The sequence below is a fragment of the Rhynchophorus ferrugineus genome, unplaced genomic scaffold, assembly GCF_030347505.1.
Source record: "Rhynchophorus ferrugineus isolate W39M unplaced genomic scaffold, kcgeb_rfMv2 rfM2, whole genome shotgun sequence".
Lineage (NCBI taxonomy): Eukaryota > Metazoa > Arthropoda > Insecta > Coleoptera > Curculionidae > Rhynchophorus > Rhynchophorus ferrugineus.
In genome coordinates, this window is record NW_027472581.1 from 44,639,479 (window position 1) to 44,664,711 (window position 25,233).

Consider the following 25,233-nt stretch of genomic DNA (forward strand, 5'->3'; position numbering starts at 1 on the left):
TTTTATTTATATCCAGAGGATAAAAAAATGAAATAAATACATTGTTTATTTCACGCACTTAATTTTTCACTTACGTATTATTTCTGCACTAGTTTTTGACCAAAAATTCAAAAGGACTGTTGTAAAATAAGGGGAAATAATTTTAAAACACTAATAAAAATGAGATGCAGTCTTTTTGTCTGGTCACGTAAACATGTACTCACTACACTTTTTGCGTATAAACTGAGATACTTTTACGTTCCTTTACGTTTTTTACGTTTCAACTTACTGAAAAATGTTTTGTTCACCCTTCGACGAAATGAGATACTTAAAAGTGAAGCATGTCAGTGAGCCTTCAATATGAAGTTGTTTAGGAGAATACCCATTGCAACTTAGTACAAAATAACACCATCTGTTGTATATTAATTTATATATAATTCCAGAATATACTAAGAACATGTTACAATGATATCAACCATCAGATATTATTCTTTACACCCAAGTATTCACTATTATTTTCTATTAAACATTTTTAATGTATCAACAAATTGTATTACAGGGCAAAAGTATTTTTAGTTTTCTTCTATCAACTAGCTCAAAAAAAGCATAAACACTAATGAGCAAAATATGTTCTTAATAATTATAAATATATTTATATAGCACATTAACGCCATAATGTTGTAAGGTATATTAAAAAATTAAAAGTCTTCAAAGTATACATATAAAACTACAGATGCTCTGTGCGCAAAATATCACCACTATATACCAGTACTTACGTTAGTAAAACACATGTTTTATTAATATAAGTACTATATAGTATATGGAGCTCTATAGTGCATAATGCCCGACATCATTATCTGTAAAATAATATCTTCCATCAGTGTATATTTTCGAAGTAAAATTCGCGACATTTTAAAAGTACGCTTTTAAAAGATAAAATAGTTTTCTGAAATATATGTGCAAAAAATTTACCTGTTAGCAATATTAAATTATCTAAGGGAAGACCACATAAACAATTTTGATAAATTCTTATATAGAAGAAATAATTTCATTATAATATACAATTTTACTATTTATTAAAGCGATTAAAATATGTTTATAATTTATTTACCTAATAGAAATTAATGGTAATAAATAACTAATAATATTAAAACATTTATTATAAGTTGGATTAACAACTAGAGTTCATTTGAAAGGGAACTACTACTTCAAAACATGGTCCAGAATGCATCCGATCTTATGCAAACGAAATGTGGCATGAGTGTAATGGTTATTCCTTCTACGATTTTACGCTATTGCTATTTGCCTACCAAGAACAAAAATTAAAACCCCCAATCTTCTGAAAAAATTAATAATTATCAAATAATTGTCATATATAGAATAAAACAATTTAAATTCTTTTTTATTAGATATGGTACTTCTAATAAAAAAAAATTATAACGCACAATAAATGATGTACTAGATTAATATTTTCTAGAAAAACGCCAAAAAATTTAATTTTATTTAGAAATATTTTTTCTATATAGAAATTCAATTGTTTCTAAAAAATCAACAGAAAAAAATTATTAAGTAGTTTTCTGGTAACTACTATTTTCGAGACGGTTGATAGGATATCTCTAACTCTACTGATGTCCTCTGAATGCATATTCTTCTTTCGCCCTATATCTATAAAAAGTTAATCTTTTATATGTGACCTGACATGATTTTTTTTTGATAATGTACACTATTGGAATGATTTGGATACTAGCAAATAGTTAAGAATATTACAACGTTCTATGTTCTTTTATTACTTTCAATTAGACAATGACATAATAAATAACATAGATTTAGCAATGTTATTAATTTCGAATTGAATATATTAAACCCACTTATGTTATACTGTTTTAAAATGACAGTTTAACTACATTTCAACTACTTATTTTATGAGCTAAAAATAAATATAATAAATTTCACACACATGAAAACTTATGGATATCTATTATCCTTGGTATAGAATGATGCCTAAATCAGAGAAAATCGGAAACATTCGCTAAATTTCAGTAAATTGATATTTTATTATGATGTTATGTTATTCTGTAAAGTTACATTATTCTTCGCCATATTTAAATAATTGAAAATAATTGGTATATTTGATGAATCAAAAAGCTGTTTATTTACTTCAATAAGTAAACAATTCGAATAACTGAGTCAACACCAACGACATCAACATGAATAATAATTTCAATAGCAGAAATAAAATCCACTTCGAATAAAGTTGATTTTAGTCCTTAATATAATATTTCTGTTCCACACACACCATCTCAAGGAAGCAAAAGCTCATATGACTTCAGCTTTAGATGCCACATTTTTCTTTTTTATTTCTGATCCCCTGTACCTGAACTGCAGCAGTTCAAGTACTTCAGGTACGTGCAGACTTGCACTAACCGGATTTCGTTGTGATTACTTTGGATGTTGCAGTTGTCAATAGTTTAGTTTTTTCAAGAAGAATATTGGAAGTTTTAACATTACTTATTACGAAACTGGTTAGAGAGTTTATAGCATCATAACTAAAGCTATATATTTTAAAAAACATTTCACGTAGTTGCATCCACAATTATGTTGAAAAGCAATAGAGAGACGACAGACATCTCCTTGGTGAACACTAGCTAGGAACTCAAATAGGCTTGATTCATTTCGCACTCGCACACGGCTAATGGCATAGCTAATGGCATCATAAAACCAGAAGAAGTTTAATAGCTTTTAGAGGAACATGTACAGTTTCCAAACTTGCCTAAAGTGATGACATTGTATATAATCGACAACGCTTTCTACACCAAATACGTTCCTCCATAAACTGTTGGAGTGCGAAAATCTTATCTACATAACCGCGATTAGGTCTAAATCCTGCCTGCTCTTCTCGGTTCGTCTACTCACAAACACTTTGAAGCCTCATTTGTATGATCTTCATATTCACCTTCCAGACATTTGATAGGAGACTTACACCACGATCACATTTTTGCTTGAATAATATATTACTTTTACAACGGAAACCCCAGTTTACCACAATCCCAAAATGTAAAATTCAATAGTATATTTTTAAATTGTCCTTTTTACCAAAGGGGGTTTATCTGGACTGGACCTACAGTTTAACGTGGGCTCCGAACCACGGTCCTCGGCATCCAGCCTGGTTACTGGCGCGACTGGGATCATTTTCGTTGTCAGATTTTGCACTATTGCTTAGAACACTCACAAACATATATTTACGACCATCCCAGCAGGTTCCGAACCCGCGATAATCGCAACAGTCGGTGGACCGTCAACCAAGCTGGCCAGTATGAATTTTATTATTAAGGTATCCAAGACACTCTTAATGGTTGTGCAACTTCATAAAAGAATTCATGGCTTTGATGAGTATATTTAAAAAAACCTATATTGACTAGGTCAAAAAGTTATTTGCCACATGAAGAATTGTCATAAATGTGGAAATAGAACCGAGATATAGTTGAAATGTACCGAAATATAGAAAAATTTTGACAATATTAAAATATTAAAATATATCAACTTAAAAAAAGGTATTTTAAATTGTTTCTTATAATTTTTAGTATTTAAATTATCTTATGTAGTTGTTTATGTTTCCTCACATAGAGGGAGGTGTTAAAAAGCGGTAAAATGATCTTACGTAATAAATAATAAATAACTCCTAGTACCGCTAGGATTTATTTTGAAAAGTATTGTTAACTTTGGCTCGTATGGATATGCATTTAACAATAACGAGCATATGTTCCTAGCAGAAAATGTAATAACGACACATTGTATCTTTTTCTAGATCAATTTCAGATAATATTCGTTTTATTTTTATACATCGGTCATAAAGGATTTATTAGCGATCAATGATAGGCGGAACAAATAACTAACGGATCTATGACGTAAATCAATTTTCCTTAAATAGAATAATAATACCCAAAAATAGATTAAAATTTACGTCAAAACTGACTTAAACATCTTAATGTGGGACGAATGACGTACTTTATATTATCACTATTATTAGTAAGACATTTTATATAGAAAAATACAAGGGTGGCTTGATTTATAAATAACAAATTATATCCTTTTACGAAATCCCGTCATATAATGAAAGTGATATTTTGATTCGGTATGTTTAGTAATAAAATGTAGGCGTTTGATATCAAGTAATGTTATTTTTCATTTTCTGTAACCCGAAATTGTTTTTATAGGAAAGAGATTCCTTACATGTTGTCGTAATGTAATAGGCATGCTGACTAAATTTAAAGACTACATTACGACCATTCTACGTATTTATTTCATGAGAAATAAATATTATTTTTACAAAAAAAAAAATTTGAAAGAAAAATTGATGTTTGAAATAATGTGTGACGAAGTTGTTTTGGTCGATTGACGATTTAGTTATATGTCTTATTAAATATTTACTATTTTCAATACCTTTACTACTACCTTTAATAATATATCCCACATACGTGACATGGATTTACTGTCGATAGTTAGGTTTTATTTGTTTTGTTTATTGTGTAAGAGTCCCTAACAATTTTACTCTTGTTTCAGTTACCAAATAATATAAAAAATTATATTTAATATCACGTGATTTGCTTGACATTATTAAAAAGCCTACAAAAAGGAAAAGCTTTCACAGCTGTATTCTTTAACGTAACGCAAGCTTTTGAGAAAGTTATAGGGGATAGGGAATCATGTATACTCCAGAAGCCGAAGCATTATTTTGAACTCTAAACATCCTGGCTGAGAAGGAGGAGTTAATTTTGTGTATATGTCACAAAATAATATTATTATTTTTGTATTATCTCGGCGCCGATTACATACTGATGATTTGGTAGTAGTTAAAATAATATTGTAAATAGATAAATCGGTTTAGGTTGGTATTAAGCTAAATTGTGTATACAAATATGCATGAAATCCGCATATACACCTACAAAATTTGAAAACCAAGCAGACAAAAGAAAAGAGACTTGGCTATGGAAATGGACGGACTAATACTAATAAATAAAAAAAAATTAATACAAGCCCATGATTAGATATCTGTTTCTGTAGAATATCTGTTTCTTTGTGTATAAATAGTTCGATGAAATATACTGTACATGTTTGGTTGAAAAACGTGAAGAACGTGAAGATCTTATCAAGTTTTTACAGCTTGGTATGTATGTGTTATGGCAAACAGAAACTCATAATTATCAAAATATGTGAACATTGTTTATAAGAAAAATATTCGATTAAAACTTAATGCTCCGAAAAGATTTTTGAATCATACAGTATTCGATTATTTATGGACCAATAAAGAATTTAATTTCATATTGTTCATTTATTTTCATTATATAAGTTTCTGTTATGATATGATATAAATATGATTATGTATAAATATGATTCCGAATTGTTTAAAATAGGTCTTACTTATACTACATAGATAGGTTACATCTAATATGTATTAAAATAACATGTATTGAAATTGCTTTTGCGTCATTAAAGATTTTTGTGGAAAGAGAAAGATTATAAAAAACTAATGGGATTACGGTAATCGAAGAGATAGTAACATATTTTTTATGATAATTTATTTTTGGTCCAACTTTAATATTAACAGGATGGTTCAAATGTGCTACACCAGCTGGGAAACAATATCAAGTTGGGTAAGAACGCATTTTTATTGTGATATGAATAAGTTGATCTACAAAAAATTTATTGAAAATAGATAAACATGAACTATTGCCAAAACAGCCACAGCAGAACTAATCCGTTTTCCATAAATAACCTGAACTTTCTTAAAATTCTTAAATTCTTAAACAAAGTTCTTAAATAAAGCAACATCCACATAATTATAATTATCAATATATAGCCAGTGTTCTTCTGGCAGTCAACTTTTCTAATTTTCAACCAATAAACTGCTGTGGGTAACGTATGTCCTTTTTTCCATTTTTCCCAATCACAATGATCTTAACAGTCTTAGAACGTGTTTTGGAAAACTTCAGCCTTTATTAACATTAGTAGTATTTAAATTACTAATCCAAATAGTTAAAAAATAACCTTAAACTTAACGTTAAACTTCAATATTCTTCATAATATTTGACAATAGAGATCTTAATATCGCTATATATTAGATTTAATAATAAAAAAGCTTTTTGATATTCGGAGGTAGGGTGAAAAATTATGGGTCTAATAAAGAAAGATTCCAATTTTCAGTTAAAAGGCTTGTTTCATTTTACTACATTATCTTCACTGACTTCAACACATTTAGTGCGGAGTTTTTCCAACATCAATATCCATCATCTCCTGGGAGTGAGAGTTTATGTGAAAATATTCATCTACAACCCTTCCAACTTCTTCATTGAATGCGAAACTTGGAAACAGATGGAAAACTGAGGTTGCTAAATCAGGAGAATATGCTGAGGCTGACCCAAGGTGCCATCGCCAATGCACCCTTGCATCTTGGTGACAGATGATTTTTTCTTCTGAAGCCTCTTTCTTCAAGTCTCAAGCGAATTTTGGCACCCAGCGGGTTAAAAATGTTATTTAAAATATTCGTCTGTAACTGTAATTTTCTATAATTTTTTCGCATCCCCAAATACGCTGGTCATGGCCTTTACGTGAGAAAAGAAGTTGAAATTTGTTATACAAATAAAATCTCCTAAGCCGATTTTATTTTACTTTACTCTCGTAATAATATTACGACTATGTTTTTTGGTACACTCTCTTATTAACAAAAATTCACTATTTAATCCCAGAACTCCGACCTGTATACTATTGAGTATATACAGACCGCTCTTCTAAGAGTACTGTGAATTAAGTTTATATTTAAAGTACTCTTTTAAATTTCAAATCATTAAAATGATGTCAAAATTATATTTCTATGAAAAAGATTGAAATATTTAATAGAATAAATAATACTATATGAGATCAAAATTAATAGCAACAATAGATTATAATAAAAATAATATGTTAAATAATCACCGTTTATGTTATTAACAGATTTCTATTATCTTGCTTAAAAATTTTCCTAAAAATAGATTCATGAATAGCCTAAATACCTGAGTATAAAATAGACTAAACATTGGCTAAAAATAAAGATAATTGTTGAGTTACAATTGTTTCGAAATAAAGAACCTTAAATTCTCTTTATAGTGATAGCGGCGGATACTTACATCCTTGTTTTCTAATTGCCAACCGTCCAGAAGTGATGACGAAACGGCGTACATCTGCTGAATGCACTTTTCAAAGGTGTCATATGAAAAACCTGTATCCATTATAATTGTTAAGCTGAAACAAACAGAAACATATCATAGAATAATTTTAACAAAATGAATTATGTAAAATAACAAACGTGTAAATAATAACCCATATAGATGTGTCTCTACAATAGATTACACAAATATAAAAAATATATTATTATAATCCATACATTAATAATCAAAACAAGTCATATAGACAAAGAATCTTATAATTGCAGTGTGAATAAAATTTAAAAAACCGACAGTACCTACTCTACTGCAGCGATAACCACAGGTTTGAATCCCGCCGGCGTATGGTATAAATGTATGTTTCCGATTATTTATAAATGGGACTGATCGTCGGAAAGAGTGTACAATCCGACAAAGAAAATCATCCCAGTTACACCAGTAACCATGTTGGGTAAGACCGAATGTGTTCTGGGGTGATCTCTATATTTGGCACTCATCAGGTACTATTAATACCGAAGATGGTATTTCCGAGCTTACGTTAAGGAGTAGGTCCACGACAGATAAACTATCGGTTGCCAAAAACAAAACCTTTCAAAATACGACCGATACGGCAATGATTGTTCAAAACAAGACTGTCGCTACTTATTTCTGAAAAATAACATAATTGTATAAAATAACTGAAACAAATGTTTTTTGAACCATGCACAACCTTCCATTGCTTATATTAATAATATATGATACGTAAACTACCCAATAATAATGAGTGATATCATTTTATAAGTCATTAAACAATTTTCAAAAGTGTCATAAATTAAGATCTTAAATGAGATATCATATATCATATATATATACAGTTAACATACATACGATCAAATTTAAATCTCTGTTATTTTCTTTAGAATAAAAACAACTTTATAAGAGTTTTACATATTTGAAAAAAGTGTATATTGCAAAAACTAAAATAATTTATTATTTGATCAAAATTAAGGAAGCAGTCATAAGAGATCGGTAATAGTTGCAACTGATACAACGGATTAGAAAGGTGGATGACGTAAAAATTTTGCAACATGGCAAGTTTCAACCCATTACAAAATCAGTAAAAATCTATTTGGTAAGGATTAAATGTCCAGTTTTAATATAATTGCGCTTAAAATACAAATACAACAGATATAGCGATCTAGTAAATACAAGAGAAATCTGAATTTCAGGAATATCACAAATAATTCCAACACAAAAATTTAAAAAAAAAATATCTTTATTTCTCAACATATTCTAACTTGACGAATTCAAATTATCCTTAACTTTAACATATCAATTCTGCTACTGGCAGAAATCACCACGAACAGCAATTTTTTTATGAGCCTACACTGCGTTTTTCCCTTTTCGGCTTTAAAAAAAATTATTCAATCTTCAAGCGAGCCAAAGCTCTATGTGAACAACTATCACATGGTCAATTATCCCTAAGATATAATGAATTTGGTATAAAACTGATGAACTTTCTGGAATCTTTAAAACGTTATTACTTTAAACTACATAAACGTAAAACGCTACTTTGTATAATTAGCAGTGGGAACTATCGACTGAAAACAGTCGAAATAGTTGATAGCCGCAAAACAGTCGAAACAGTCGATAGTCAAAAAACCCAAAATCAGACGAAGATGTACGAAACCTTTCCTGTATAAATTATGGGAGATGAAAGGATGGAGATAATTGCTTGGAGCAGTTAATTTTATATGTGCTTATATTTTCCAACGGTCGTATAAGAGAGATGTATATATTCCTTCACGTACTAACTTTGAGAAAGAAAAGGAAAAAAATAATTACTAAAAACTATTAGCATGCAATTAATAATTTCATTTTAAACGAAATAGAATTACTTTTATAAATGAATGTTCTGTGGATATGTAAAAATAATGGAATTTTTCTATGGAATGGAATAATACCCCACAAATATTTTATCGTATTTTAATATGCTTTAATATGTAATTTACTATTTATCGTTCACAATTTTAATAATTTTACCCTACCTTACATTAACAATCTTGAAAAATATCTTTCCAAAATGCTACTATATTTATATATAATATATTATTAATTACAAGCAAACTACCAACAATCATAAAACTGTGTATATTACTTATAAATCTATGGAAGAATAAATTGGGTACATTTTTGTCAAGGTCGCGGCTAGGACGACAAAGCCAGAACGTTAAAAATCAATCGAACGAAACTAGTACAACCAAAAATAGTAACTAAAAGTACACGACAGAAACGGTCGATAGTAAATAGTAACAAAATCAGTCGGACTGAAAATAGCGACTGAAAACAGTCGACTGAAACAGTCTCTGGTAAAAAGTAATAAAAACAGTCGAACCAAAAATAGCGACTGGAACAGTCAATAGTAAAAAGTAGTCATTATTAGTTGATAATCGATTTCAGTTGATAGTTCCTAACGCTAAATATTATTATATATAGATTACTTAAAACGTTTGTACCTTTTAAACACATTATAGTATGTCTCCAATGAGTATTACTAGAGATATGCAATTTTAAAGCTAGTTATTAGAAAAAATTTTAATTGTTTCAACTACCTACCTATATAGTACAATTCAATAATTCGAATTATTCTCTAATGGTTGTGTGTGATATATTTTATATTTGGAACAATTTGAATAATTTGAATATAACCTACTTAGTCATAATTGTGTGATGGATCAACTCAATATATATTAAAGATTAAAACTATTCAAAAAACATTATGCCATTTTATAGATTTACTTGCAAAAAAATTGCTTACAAATTAAGTTATACTACATAAAGCAGATCAAGGTGATCAATAAAAAAATAAAGTATAACAAGTATCAACGAAATATATTTAAACGATCAACTGCATTGTAGTACTACCCGTGTAATTCATTTGTATAGTTTATTGCTGCTACGGAATCGCAGTCATTAAAATTGAAACAACATGTAATAAGTTCGAATCAGAGTCTTTATTAACCAAGAAAAAAAAACGCGGAGAATTGCAGCAGTTAAATTAATTTACGAGGGCGACTCGAAAAGATTTCAATAAATTCATCTTACCATTAGTCGGCGAGTTGTCTCTGTGCTCGTCTTATTCTCGCCAGAAACAAAGACAAATAGACTGGTAAGGAGCCGAAAGTTGCGAGTTGCGAAGTGATTCACGATTTACAGCGTTCTTGCGGCCCATTCCCAAAGAATAATGTTCAAGTCATGCCGTTCAAGAGAAAAAAGAAATGTGGACAGAACAGTGACATAGGTAATTTATTGACGGGTTTTTCCAGTCTTTGTGCGACGATCGCCAGCTTTGTCATGGTGAAAATTTCATTTCAGCAATTTGTGTAATGCAAATAACTATTTAAATTTAGGCTTATTTTAAAGAATATTTCCATTGGCTTTAATTCACTTAAATTATAAATATGTAATGGGTTGATCTTGCAAATGTAGGGATTATTGATTGAGGATTTTGTATGACTGAAGATTGCTCATGAAATAATTTCTTAATATTTTCCTTTCCCTTTTCAATTGCTTTTTATAATTTCAACATTTCCCATCGAATTTAGCACATTTTAGCATTAAAAAAATTCCCCCCTAATTTACTGCTTCTGTTTTTCTATCTTTTCGCTATTAATCAAAGATAAAACTATAATGCTGGCTCATTTTCAGCTCAGAAAGAATATAGGCAGTACAGCGTTCACAAGATACAGTTTCAAAGCACAAATAAGAATTCAAGACAAATAAAAGCTGGTTTCTCGCACATCATCCTACATATATCCTTATAATTGATAAGTATGGTACCAGTAAAGTATAAAAATTACATAAACATATTTACCTTTTTATAAGAGTGCTTAAATTAAGACAGAAATAAATTCAAAAAGTCACAAAATATTACAGGAGCAAGTTCAAATCATGAATAAGCCAACATTAACCTCTTAGCAAGTATTTTACCATAAATTAGTCGTTTAATTGAAAACTACATTAATTAAACAAGATAATGTATGGGATTGGTTGTTAATGGAGAACCGCAAAATAAACTTGCGAAACCGGACTGCCTGCCACCTACAGTCAATTGTGATTGACCATCTACTGCGAATGAATTTGTCATTATCGTCAATTATGAAGTTCTTACTATGACTAGCATATTCTTGCCAAATATTGCCGTATTCCAAGATGCGTCCATACAAAATTTCAACCGAAATTTCCCGAAATTTCGTTCAGAAGCTAGAGTGATGCTGCTTCGTCCTATAGTCGGTTTTGGCTTCAAAGTTTTAAAATTAGTCATTTTGAGTCAATCATAAGTAACAGCCTGGAGGAGCAAAGGAAAAAAGATTGGCAATATTTATTGGGCGAAAACCCTGCTCAAACTCTCAAACAATTATCAGACAGTTTGTAGATGGGGAATCAATTATTTCAGACGAACGATAGGAAAGATCCAAGGGACGGAGGGAGGTAAAATGACTACTATACGAATTGACTTAAAATGCGAACCGTTTATACATTGCAGGTTCATCGGGGGTTAACAAAAAGAGGAAATGCTCTGTAGCATGTAGTGACTGGCGATAAGATGACTACGATAATACTAAGCAAAAAGTCATACATAATCCAGAAAGACCATTCACATTGACACCGAAGCGGCGTATTCGTGGATATAAAGTTTAACACCAAAATAAACTGTTACTGCAGATGTCTACCGACACCAATTGAACAAATTGTCCGACGTATTGCAAAACTAATAAACAATATAACATCACACATCACCGAACGTGACACCTTTTAATTAAAAATATAAAATGATTTGGTTAGCACCCGGTTTCAAAATACTGACGAGAAGAAGTGCGAAAATAGATCGATGATTCAATCGATTGCGTTGTCATTCTATGTCAACTATTATGATGTCACTACATTATATATACTGTCTATCATTTATTTTATTAATCACAATTATGTATTAATTTTTCATTATTAATTTTTAAAATATAGATGCAATCAATCAAAATATAATTATCTGGATATATAGTACCATGTTATATCTTTTCTAAAGTAATATAAATCTGTGACGCGTAGTGAAGTGTAATAGATTTTTCGTATGCTCTTTTGCACATTCTCATATACTAAATCACATATAATTATATACGAACACGCGATAATCAAGTAGTAGATTTAAACAGATCAAACATAAATTATTACCAGTTCATCAAGATCGAGATACGAACAAATAACTGGTTATTAGCTTTTGTAAGCCGTACTCTAAAGTTAAAATAAAATGCGATATTATATCGGAACAAGTGAAATATAATATCGATAAAATTTAATGTAAGTTGTCAAGTGCAGTTATCGCTAAACCATCTGGTCAATTTTTATCACAACCCACAAAACGCCAACAGTTTTCTGCTTGAAAATGTGAGAGACAGATTATAAAGAGAGTGCGAGAGTGAGGGAGAAGGAGAGAGACAACGAGTAGAAAAAAAAGTTAATCCGAACCTGGTTTAATTGCCGTTACAGTATGCAGTTTCTACGGTCGGTGAGATCTCTAACCGACAAAACTCATTGGCGTTAATCACTTTAATGAATTCCGAAATTATAGTAGATTTCAAACAAATTGTATATATTTGAAAGAATAATATCACATCATTACCTTGCCAGACGGTAAAGAATTTCGAAATTTCTATGCCGTTTACTGTTATATATTTAATTAAATAGTTCTCACGTAACTAACTTCGATAAGACCGTGACCGATTCCGCTCACTATCAACATTCTTAGAAGTCGCATTAACATTATAGGGTGTCTTTCAATAACACTGGTCTATTGCAAGATTTGCCTTATAAGTCCAAGTAGCCTAATGAGGCTATATCGATTACAATCAACACGTAAAAGATGCGACTTATTTAAAGCACATTTCCTATTAAAATCAAACAGACTTTGATCAAATTACAATGAAAAAATATAGACCTAGACCATTTATTTAATACAATGAATATATGAGTATTTAATTAAAAATTAAAATATTAATTTGTTGAATGATTTTGCAGGAATATATAGTTTTGAAAAATGACTTTATTTATGAGTACAATTACGCTCAAATTTAACACACTTACTCCCAAATTAACTAAAGAATTCCTTTCATACCATTCAGTCTATTTATTATTTCGTTTTGATTCAAGATCATTATTTTAGACCTTTTAATTTAGCTTAAGAAAGCTTAATTTAAATATCAAATTTCGTTATCCTTATACATATAATTATTCTGTCCATGTATATATATGTTAATTGAACTCCTCCTAAACGGTTGGACCAATTTTTATGAATTTTTGTGTGTGTTTGTGACTGTGAATTCGAGAATAGTTTATATTCATAACTGGACCAGGTAGGTGGTGCTGTCTTAGGGTTCCAGTATTTTTTATGTTTCAAACATTTTTCGATTATATTATAGTAACATATCACAACAATATCACAAATTCAATGTTGTTGTGATCACCTTATAGCATTGGTTTTGTTATGGAAATAAATTATTCCTTTCAAACAAAAAATAAATGTTCAGACGTTAGATCTTATAAAAAATAGTAGTTAAGACAGTAAAATAAACTATTTTAGATACCACTTAATGAATACAGATGAATGTAAGATTGAGAAAACACCAATTTGGAATGTTCTAATATCGTAATTACTTGAGCAAACTCATTTTAAAAACATATCATGTTTCAACAGCTTTTCAGCAAAGGGAGATAACAACTTTTGCTAATACCCGTACGTATTTTTTTCTGTCTAACAGAAATTTTATGTTGATTATTCCCATAGTTTTAAAAATAATTGGAAAGATCCAAGACATGATCAACAAATAATAACCAGTCGAGTGGAACACAATAAATGTTTTGTACTGGTCGAATCATTTGTTTACGGACGAAATATATCACATGATTATATTTAGTGGTTAGTCGCCTTGACTAAAAGCCGAAATAATATTATATAATCTTATAATATAATTATATAAGTCAACACCTACATATAGGTTACTTCGCTACAAGAAAATTATTCGGTATACGAATACTGCAGAAGCAAATACTTACGTAACTTAATTAATGAAATATATATACATATAAATGATATATATGGCTTATGTTATAAGAATATGTATATATAGGACTGTCGGTAGTAAGTTTCTTTTTAATCTTACTATCGACAGGATTAAAACTAAATCATATATAGTCATCATCATAACCAACGCTCGAGAAGAGTGTCTAATACCATGAGCTGCATATCCTTCATCAAATCTATGATCATCGTTGACCATCGGCCCCAATCGTTCTTGCATCGGCTAATGTTCATGATCCACCGATTTTCTCAATACAAAATATGGTGATGAATTAATTCAGCTTTCATTTAATTAAAATATTGCAACCAAAGCCTCCGAATAACTTAATTTCTAACACGATCTTGGAACTATACAGAAATTCAATATAAAGTCTTCAAGGTTTAAGATATCAAACTGTTACAGTATCCATACAGAAGGATTGATAAGATAATGGTTCGAAAGATGCGGATTTTACTCTTAATTGTAATATTTCCCCTCTTCCTTACTTAGGATCTGTTACTTACTTCCAAGTATTTGGAATTTCTTGCACGTACTCTGAGTGGATTCCGTTGAGATTTACAATACCCAGCGGTTTGTCTGTTCAATATTTTGGTCTTATCTTTATGAGTTCTTAATATTTGCCTTCAAGCTCAGCATTCGCACACCAGTTTGAATCTAAAAAGGATTCGAGCATTCGTTTCCCACTCGCATTACTATGGATAATATAACCATCGTAGAATATATGAAGACGTTTAGTAATATTTAGGGAAACAAGTTCAGCTTCAAAAGCTGTCCAATGTGAGCGCCGAAACAGCAAGAAATTTCTTACTTGCAAGAACGAGATAGTTAACCACTATTCACAATCGTTGATCATCGAACAAAATCAAGAGTTAATCAAAATAACACCGTTCAATCAATAGCTCCATGACAGCTGTTGTTTCAGAGTATGCTGTGATATGGTGGTTATATGCTGAAACGAAATATAGATTTCACAAGCGTCATCTACAACATTAACTCAGAGCTTGAATAATGCGTGCTGGCACATTTTAATATTAGTGTCATTCAGTTACCGTAACAATCCAAGCTACACCTCGTAAAAGATCTTGATTGAGATCACTGTTTTTTCTCCACCAAAACGCATTGATATAGATCGACATAGAATAATATAATTGGTGTTTTATTATACAACGTGGGGCAAAAATAATGGAACGATTATTTTCAATAAATATTGCCACTACTTCTACTCATTCTTGTGGCGTATATTTATGCATTATAAAATCTGAACGTCTAACAATGGTTAAAGCGACAAGAAAGTTAACAAGACAATGGTTAAAGCGAAACTGAGCTAAAGGTCACATAACCAAGATGGAGCGCAATCAAAAAGGTAGCGGTATTTTTGCACCACCTTATATTAAATATGAATTCCTATATTTACTGTGTAGCTTTCTTATGTTTTTCTGATTTTCTAAATATTTCTGTAAACAGCGGCATATCCCGCCCAACATTCAAGAATACTTTAAAATTGTTTTTCTAAAGAATACCTGACTTTTGTTATGTTTTGGAGTCTTTTACCAACCAGCGTTTATCTGTGCTGGACCTACTGCTTGCTTAGGATGGGCTGCGAACCACGGTCCCTGACATTAAACCTACCGACTGGCGAGTGATCAATTTTTATATAATCGCATAAGACATCCAATCTTACCCAGCCTAGTTACTGTCGTAACTGAGGTGGTTTTTCTTGTCGGATGTTACACACTTACCTAAGGTCAACCACAACCACAACTACAAAGAATCACAAACATAAATTTACAATTATACCCAGGCGGCATTCAACCACACTACTATCGCAGTAGGAGTAAGACCGTCCTGTCGCCTTGACCACTGCGGCTACTAAGTTGGCGATAATTGTAACTGTCTAAAAAGTTTATGAAATCTGTTCCTTGTCTTGTTGCAAAGAATATAAGTGTGGAACTCACTTGAAGATTGAAAAAAAATGCTAGTGAAACTTATACTTTTCTTAATACAGAGGTACAGCAAATTGGTTATTTCTGCAGTGGTCAAGATACATTGAAGATAGTTGTCTTTTCATGTCAGGAACAGATCATTTTATTAAATGTCATTACAATAAAAATTCAGTAAATGTTTCGTAAAAACGTGCCTGCTTGTAAAATAAAGTTTATACACAGGTATATATGTTGACGAAAACGGTGCCAGCTCATGTACAAACAAAATATATAAATTATAAACCACCATGTGATTTTCTATTCTCCCAAGGTCATCATTTTCATGAGTTTAGTTTCCGTATCTTATTTTCATTAAAAGGGACATTTTAGTTCATACATCGATGTTCTTTATATTAAGATATATACTTTTTTAAAAACTTCCGCAAAATTTAGACTTCCACTTCCATAAAAAATATAATAAAATGATAATTATATTTAATACAATACTATAGGCTTGAATCAATTGTTCCAAGTGATATAATTCTGTTAAAACCAAAATACCATTAATGAATATCAAAATATCAATAATCACATTTTAATTAAAGTGTTAAATTTCGATCCACTTTTCCCTTTCAATAAATATATTTGCTAAGTAAATGTATGATTTAATAGTTGAAATACTTCGAAAACCTGTATTAAGCTGCCGAGCAAATATATCAAATAATTATAGCAATGCGAATTGGAACTGAAAGAGAAAATATTAATAATACCACCGATATTTAAACTTTCGATATATAACTCTAGATATAAATAATATTCGAGAATAATGTTTATACCATATATAATAAAATAATGAGCAAAATTCGTATTTTATTTATTATTAAAAATAATAATATTATCTAAATAATTAAAATATATCAGATACAACCAATATATATTTTAAAATTTCCATTTTATTAAATCAATAAAATTATTAATTTAAAATATAACATGGTCAGTAAAGATTTGTTTTAATTTATAAACAGTTTTTAGGATATAATAAGAGGTAGTAGCGGCTCCTAATAAACATTTTAAGATGTTCTGCAATTTTTGTTAAAAATCTTACCTATTTTTTTATAAATTAAATCCATCCTACATTCTTTTCTGGTCGCAAAATTGATATAGTATGTTCAATGATATAGTAATCACCATATCATTAAAAGTGTTTATTTCGGATATAAACTGGTTTTTGCTAGATAACATGAAAAGAGCTGTAAAACAATCATCGACCATTGAGAAATTTCCGAGAAACGTTTTGATGCGCTTTAATGTTGAGAAACATCTTTCGGCCTCTGATGTTGTCATGGGAGTCGTTACTAAGATTTCTAATAATTGTCTAGTCTCCTTCAACGTGTCTGTTTGCAACAATCTATGTTTGCTATAAAATTTTTTAGAATAAGTAGTGCACCATTAATGTTTTGCAATAATTTCTTGAATAAATACCTGACATTTCAGTTCGTAATCGTTCTTTATCAAGTATGGGATAAAAGGAACATACGCAAGTGAGGTAATCCTCAGGGAATTTAGTCTAATAATCTCCAAAGTACTCCAAAATGAAAAGTGATGCAACTACTAGATACTCTTTAAAATAAAATCGATATTTTACATAATTTATTATAACATCACGCACCCCTGCAATCAAAGCAATATTGTAGCACGTTTCCAAAAATAGACTATCAATCCTATGGACTAGACTGTCTTCTATCCCTTAAATTCGCTAAAAGATCGATTGCACTACCATCCTCTACCCACCTACCTTCTTCATGGACTCATCCTCCTATCATCTCATTTCCACTTTCCACCGTCTGTACTCCAAGAGAGAGTTTTTTTAGCTATTCACCCTCTACACGGAGCACAGGCACATTTATAATGATGGCTTTCTTTATCTCTAATGGACAAACCAGTCTTTTCAGGCTCATTGTACACCTTACATCAAGCGCTAAAATACGTGTCTACACAACCATATAGAAAATGGCTCGTTCTTTCAGAAGTCAGATTTGGCTGGATTGCTTACTTGAACGGTACAGTGATATCCTAGTCTCAAAATCCCTGATTGCCTTACAATTCCTCTTGTTGACTAGTTATTTGATGACGCTAGTGTGGATCACCTCTAACATTGGGATACTTAGGAATAAACAAGCAGATGCAACGGCAAAGTCTGCTGTCGACCTTCAACTCCCTATTGCGAAGGTATGCATCCCACTAACCTCTATCCAGCAATCAGAACCCCAGAGACACAGTGCAAAGACGTTGGGTCTTAGCGGATCGATCAAATAAACTATCTGAAATCAAACGTGACTTTTGCAGTCACCTTCTAGTTCCCACTACTTCTTCCCATTCAATAATACTGAATCTGCTGAGACTGGGGACACTGTTAGTTGTCGCACGGACACTTGATATCCTCGTTCCAGCAAGCGGTGAATTCTATAACCGTTCCCCTATCTTTGGTTTTCACCGTTTGAGTAACTGCCCTCGTCTATCTTCCTTTAGAATAAGATTCGGGCTGAATATTTATGTTTCTCCGCTTCTTTTGTATAGAATTTCCGGTGATTTTGGATTTGAGGTCAGGTGAAAGCACAAAGACGAAATTGTATTATCACGAAATGACGACAAAAATCGTCGAAGGCGACACAAATATCAAAGTATGGTAAATACTGCTGGAGTCGAACAAGTGACAGAAAAAAAAGCAAGGATAATTGTGAAACATTATTTCAACGGATTCATATTCAGTTGATAATTTTACTTACGCCAAGACAGTAAATAGTATAAATAATATATATATAATATATAATTTTAAATTACAATTTTGCGTATATTTTCAATTAAAAATTACAACAAAAAATTACGAACATGGTAAAATACTCTTTTATTTCAGAAGATGATTTTGGTCCAACTTTATAATGACACATAAATAGAGAGAAAATAATCTGAATTGAAATTATATTTATAATATAATAGATATTAATTACCACAGTTAATAAAACATTAACAATTAACCCTGTTTTTGGCAACTTAATTAAGTTAATGAACGGTTACTGCACGAACAGGGCAAGGTCAAAATAATTTCATTAATATTATACATAAATGCCTCTAATCATTATTAAAATGATTGTTATATTTTTTTGGATTTATGAAATTACTACGCCCTTTCTCTTCGTACTGCCCACACGGCTAAATATAACATTAGCTTTTTACGGTTGTCTCACAAATAAAACCAGTGATATTTATTCTTACGGATTATATTTTATTATCTAAAACGTAACCTCTCTATAATATTTTTCAAAATCTTATTTGACTAAAAGAATAATTTTCTTCTCCACTATATCATTAGCTTCACGTAACTTGACATTATAAACTAGCTATTAACATAACTATTTGCATATAATGGATATATTTGGATTATAGATTTCGTAATAAAATAACAGTATATTTTCCTATCTAATACATTGTCGAAAATAGTATAAAATTCGATAATGTATCGGAACGTAAATAGTAACATAAAGCCTATAGGAAAAGGATCAATCAAATAAAAATCTATTTATATATCTATAAAAATCTATATATTCCAGTGTACACTTGACCTTGTGCTATGGTCACAAATGTTGATAAAAATGAATCGATAAAAGATGTTATTGACGTAGTGTCAATTAAAATATAATGATGATTAAAATAAAATATTCTCTGATGTAATTATACAAATATTTTTGCTAATTTAATAATAAATTACATAATATATTAACATTTTTATTTGTATGTAATTCTATAAATAGGAGTTTAATTGGTATATATAATAATCATTATATGATATTAACAAACTATTTTATGAATGGTAAAATAGCAAAAAATATTATCGTTATTTGAATTGGATCAACTGACTATTGATTATCTTGTTTCAGATTATACACTGTTTCAATACAAAATACTTTTTACCGCAACAACAATCACCAAAATACATGTCCAGTAGACCAGCGTTCATGAAGCTAACTTACCCATTTCACTGTTCTTAATTTTGAAAAGATGTTTAATATCTACTTCTTGTGTTATTTAGCATTTTTTTATTATATATCACAATTATTGGGCTCCATATAACATGATGAAATAGGAACATTTAAATTATTTTAAAAATGCATATGTATATTGGGCGACAGTAATTAATAAACTATTTCATAGGAAAAGGATCTTGATCCATAACTGCCACGTACAGGTTTAATAATCAAAGACGTTTTTGCAACTGAAGTATTGTATAGTATATTATTCACCAACTATGATACGCCCTATGTGTTAACTTGCTAAGAAAGTGGATAAAGCATTTCCGTGAAACAGGTTCAACATTACAACTATAAAAATATTACTATTACAAAAAGTCGCTAAATGAAACACGGCGTTAATGAAATGCTTATATTAGTTCTTAGGATCATAGAAAGAAAAAATCTAATACCAAGACACCAGTTTGGGTTTATTAACAAACACTCAACAATTGACGAGGTCCACAGGAATAACAGATGTTATTGAAAAAACCTACGAAAGTAAAAAAGTATGCTCAGCTATATTCTTAGATGTAGCACAAGCCTTCGATAAGGTTTGGTATGAAAGCCTTGTCCATAAACTACAGAAAATGCTACCAAAACAACACACCGGACCAATAAAATTATACATTACAACCAGAATGTTTAGAGTCAAACAAGAAGAAGCTTACTTTACAAAAAAAGAAGCTAAAGCAGGTGTACCACCAGGAAGTGTACTGGGGCCAATGCTTTATCTACTCTACACTTGTGATGTATCACAAATGCAGATTATTACGAATGGCTACTGACTGCTGATACTGATGATACTGCGATTATAGCTGTCGAAGACAATAGTGAAGAAGCCTCATGAAAATTACAACAGGCAAGTGACAATATAAATAACTCGACACAAGCTTGGAAAATAAGAATTAATGAAAGTAAATCTGTACATGCAGTTCACCTATAAACAGACCGTACAAGCACCAATAATATTAAATAATACTATCATTCCATATAGCAATAACGCTAAATATCTCGGAATAAATCTAGATGCAAAACTTCGCTTGAAGGAACGTATAAAGAAGAAGAGAACTGGAATTGAAATATAGGAAAATGTACTGGCTAATTGGAAGAAAATCGCAATTATCAATACATAATAAATTGCTATTATATAAGCCAATACTGAAACCTATATGGACATACGGAGTTCAATTATGGGGATGTTCTGCAAAGAGTAACATAAATAAAATACAAATTTTTCAGAACAAACTCCTGAGAGGTCCATTGTGGGTGCACCCAAATACTATAGGACTGATTACCTACATCGAGACCTTCAGATACCCACGGTCAGTCAAGAAATCAAGAGAATTGCAAGGGGGCATGAGGTAAGACTCCATTCTGATGAGAATATTGAAATATTGCAGCTTTTGAATACTACCAGAACAGGACACAGGTGCATAAAATAAAAAATACAGCAGTGACATGTATAAACATTATTTCAGCAGAGACTGAGATAGGGCGGATGGGTCTAGATTTAAATTATCATAAAGACAGATTGTAGGTTAGACGGAAACGACTAGTAACAATGTAATAATTAAATAATAAAAAATGAATTGAATTAGGAATGTATTAGGTTTTTCTCCTCATACTGTGTTTTATCATTTTCAACAGGAGTTTTTCTAAAACCATAGCTATTAGCTGTAGCGATGAGGTTGGTAGGTTTGTACTTTATTTGGAGATTTTCCAGGTTTTGGAATCATGATCATTTTAGTCAAAATGCTGCGTTCATCAAGTTGTTGAGATTTATAATTCCTTTTCTTGGGAAATTTTGCAGCAATTGTTCTATTATTTAACCATAGTCTGCTGGTTTCTTTAAATTGATGTTAACTTCGATAACTTTGATGTTGCTTCTCAGTTTCTCTCTGGAAAGTTATTTTCAATTTCACTTTCGTTTGGTTTGAAGGTTTGTTCTAGATAGTAAGAAAATGCCTCCGCTTCTTATTGATTGTTGGTTATGTAGTTTTTAGGCATATCTCTTATAGAGCGAATAGTCTTTTCCATGTCATCTGTTAGATTTAGCAGATAGTAATTTTTGGATTTGTTTTTAATTTTTAGGTGTTCTATTCCATTACCATTTTATTTGTAGTTTTCATTTTACAGTTACCATTTACTTAATTTCTAATTACAAACATAAAAAATCCTATGAGGAAAGAATAGTCTATTATGTTATTTACGTTGATGTCACCTAAGGTTCTGATAAAGTTTGGCCTGATGTTGTAATTATGAACAAAACAAGACGTACGTCGTTCAAATAATAGCAGAATTATTAAATTTTATATTTCGGATAGAATTTTCAAGGTTAAACATAAAAATGCCTACTTGGAATCGAATGAAATAGAAACAGGAATGCCGCAGGATAATCTGTTAGGACCGGTCCTTTACCTAATGTACACCGGTGATGACCCTGACTTGCGACATAATAATTTTGATGACAATACTGCCATAATGGTTGTAGGGAAAAACATGACGAAGTAGCACGAAAATTGAAAACGTTAATAAACTTTATTAACACTTTCACTAAGCAATGCGGATTAATTTGGAAATGTTGTAAAACTAAGCTGGAAGGCTCATATGAAAAAAAACCTGCATATTACCCTTAGAAAATTATGATGGGTATTTCGAAGAAATTATACTATGTCAACATACAATAATGTACTTTTATATAACCAGTTTAATTGTCCTAGAGCCATATGGATATATGGCATCCAGATATAGGGTTATGAAAAAATAGCAATTTATCATTCAAGACATAATTCGGAGGTTTCACAAAAGCGTACTGACGAGTGAGTAATGTTAAAAGAGTCTGGTTCATGAAAATAGACACCATTAACCAGAGCGTCAGAATTTTTTTTTGTAATGTCGCTAACATATTATTTAATAAAAGAGTCATCCCATTTTAAAAATATTGCAAACTTCGAACAAAGAAGTTATTAACAAACATTGCAGAAAATGTTTATATTACTGCTTATTATGTGAGGAACTAATTGAAATATAACTAAAATTACTAAATTATATTTAATTCTAATATTTAATTTAAAAGAGACCACTGTGATACTAAATAACATCAGAGGCTAATAAATGGTGTCATCCCGTCTCTTAAGCTCTAAAACTATCTTGTGCTTTGAAATAGACAAAAACGCTCTTTATCAGTTTTTTGGATAAAAAATAAATTTTACTCATTGATTACACCCAAAATTTATCGTTTAAATTTTACCAAGAAACCATAATTATTATTGTAATTCTTATGGGGCTTTTAACCTGCGATTTTGGTTCACCAAATATTTAAGTATTTAGAAATTGGCATGTGCATCAAACTCGAGGAACCAATTTGCTTTTAATATGCTATGTATCTTTAGCAAATAATAAAAAATGGTTTTAACTGTTTATAAACTTCAATATTCACTATTTATAATTCTACATATTATGTTAGATGACTATTTGTAAAATATATATGAAATATGAAATTTATTTCGTACACCCTATGACCTATGTTAAAACGTTGTATCTAATTAGGTCAAAGGCATATGAACTACTTTCAAACCATAGAAGAAAGAAATATCGACCATCGACCTATACAGCATAAATAATAAGAGCGTCTTTAAATATAAAAACGCAACAATCCTAATTTTTGAAAAAAAAAATTTATTGAAGAAAAAAATGACTTTTTATCTAAATAACGTAGGTGCTTAATTTTTAGGTAATTTTATCACAAACCTCAAAAATTAAATTCCGTGAGTTAAAGTACGAATTATTTCATCAGATTTCGTTACACCAAATAAATCGTAGAAAACGATTTTTACCAAACGAAGAGGAGCTACGTTGTAAAGCCTTACAGAAAACCGTGATCGGATTTATAAATTGAATAATATATTCTTACATCTATACCATAAATTCTAAATAAGTTTTATTTACGGGAATTTATTGAACAACTTAATGTATCTTAACTCAATTGATCTTAAAGAGAAACGAAGGTAGACAAAAAATAAACTGATCGCATTACTTTAGATAAATATAGGCCAAAGTAAATGACGAATTTATGTTGGGAAATAATCCGATAGGTGTGTGATTAAATAGATCCGAATCGCGAATAATTTCCCGACGGTGGTTAATTGTCGACCCAGTTCTGTGACACGCTGTCACGACTGTCCGACGGGTCAGGGTCCATTGAAAAGAAAGCGCCGTCCGCGAATTTCTCCAATTAATCAATACATTTTTTTTAGTTTTGATGCAATCGGCGTGAAACAACGCTGGCAATAGACCGCATGACCGGCCGTGACTTTTTAGAGAAATGGAATCCCGCGAGCCGTTTATAATTTACAATCTCATTAAAGTTATTAACGACAATAAGGCCTTGTTGGGCTTATAGCGGCATACAGTTGGAGATATCGGTCGAGCGTAGAAACTGCATACGGTAACGACGATTGCATCAGGCTCGGATTCGATTTTTTATCATCCTGGATGAAGGAGGCGGTTGTAAATTGCTTGTTACTGAAACTCAGATAATGCTCAGAAAACTTTCTGCTTTTCTCTTGGGGTTTTATTAATGTCGTCATTTCCATATTTGACCATGCATTAATTGTGTTCCTCGAACTGTGTCTTTGTGTCTGTTCAGCTTATCAAACATCCATGATTTGAATCATCAGCTATTCTTATTATTTTCTAGAACATATCATTAAAACATTTGAAGATGTATAAACCAACATGTTTACAAAAATTAGTATCAGTTAATTTGTATCTTATATGTGTTATGAAGAACTATTCTGTATTAAATAAAATAAAGCTGTAAGAAAATAAGTAATAGTATATCTTTAATTAAGTAACCAATAAAAATCTTATCATTCTACAATCAATAGTTAATTACTTATAAAGAGTCGCCGAACGACAATAAGAAAATGAAGTCTGAAGAAGAGGAGAATAAAGT

General features: G+C 30.6%; 1 protein-coding gene across 1 annotated transcript in view; it reads right to left on the reverse strand.

The window, feature by feature from the left end:
* Positions 1–25,233, reverse strand: part of Atg10 (Autophagy-related 10) — a 159,862-nt gene that overhangs the window by 15,777 nt on the left and 118,852 nt on the right. The window contains exon 2 of the mRNA XM_076393911.1: positions 7,140–7,254. Within this exon, the coding sequence (XP_076250026.1) occupies positions 7,140–7,241 (102 nt within the window). The 5' untranslated portion in view covers positions 7,242–7,254. The remainder of the gene's footprint in view (positions 1–7,139; positions 7,255–25,233) is intronic.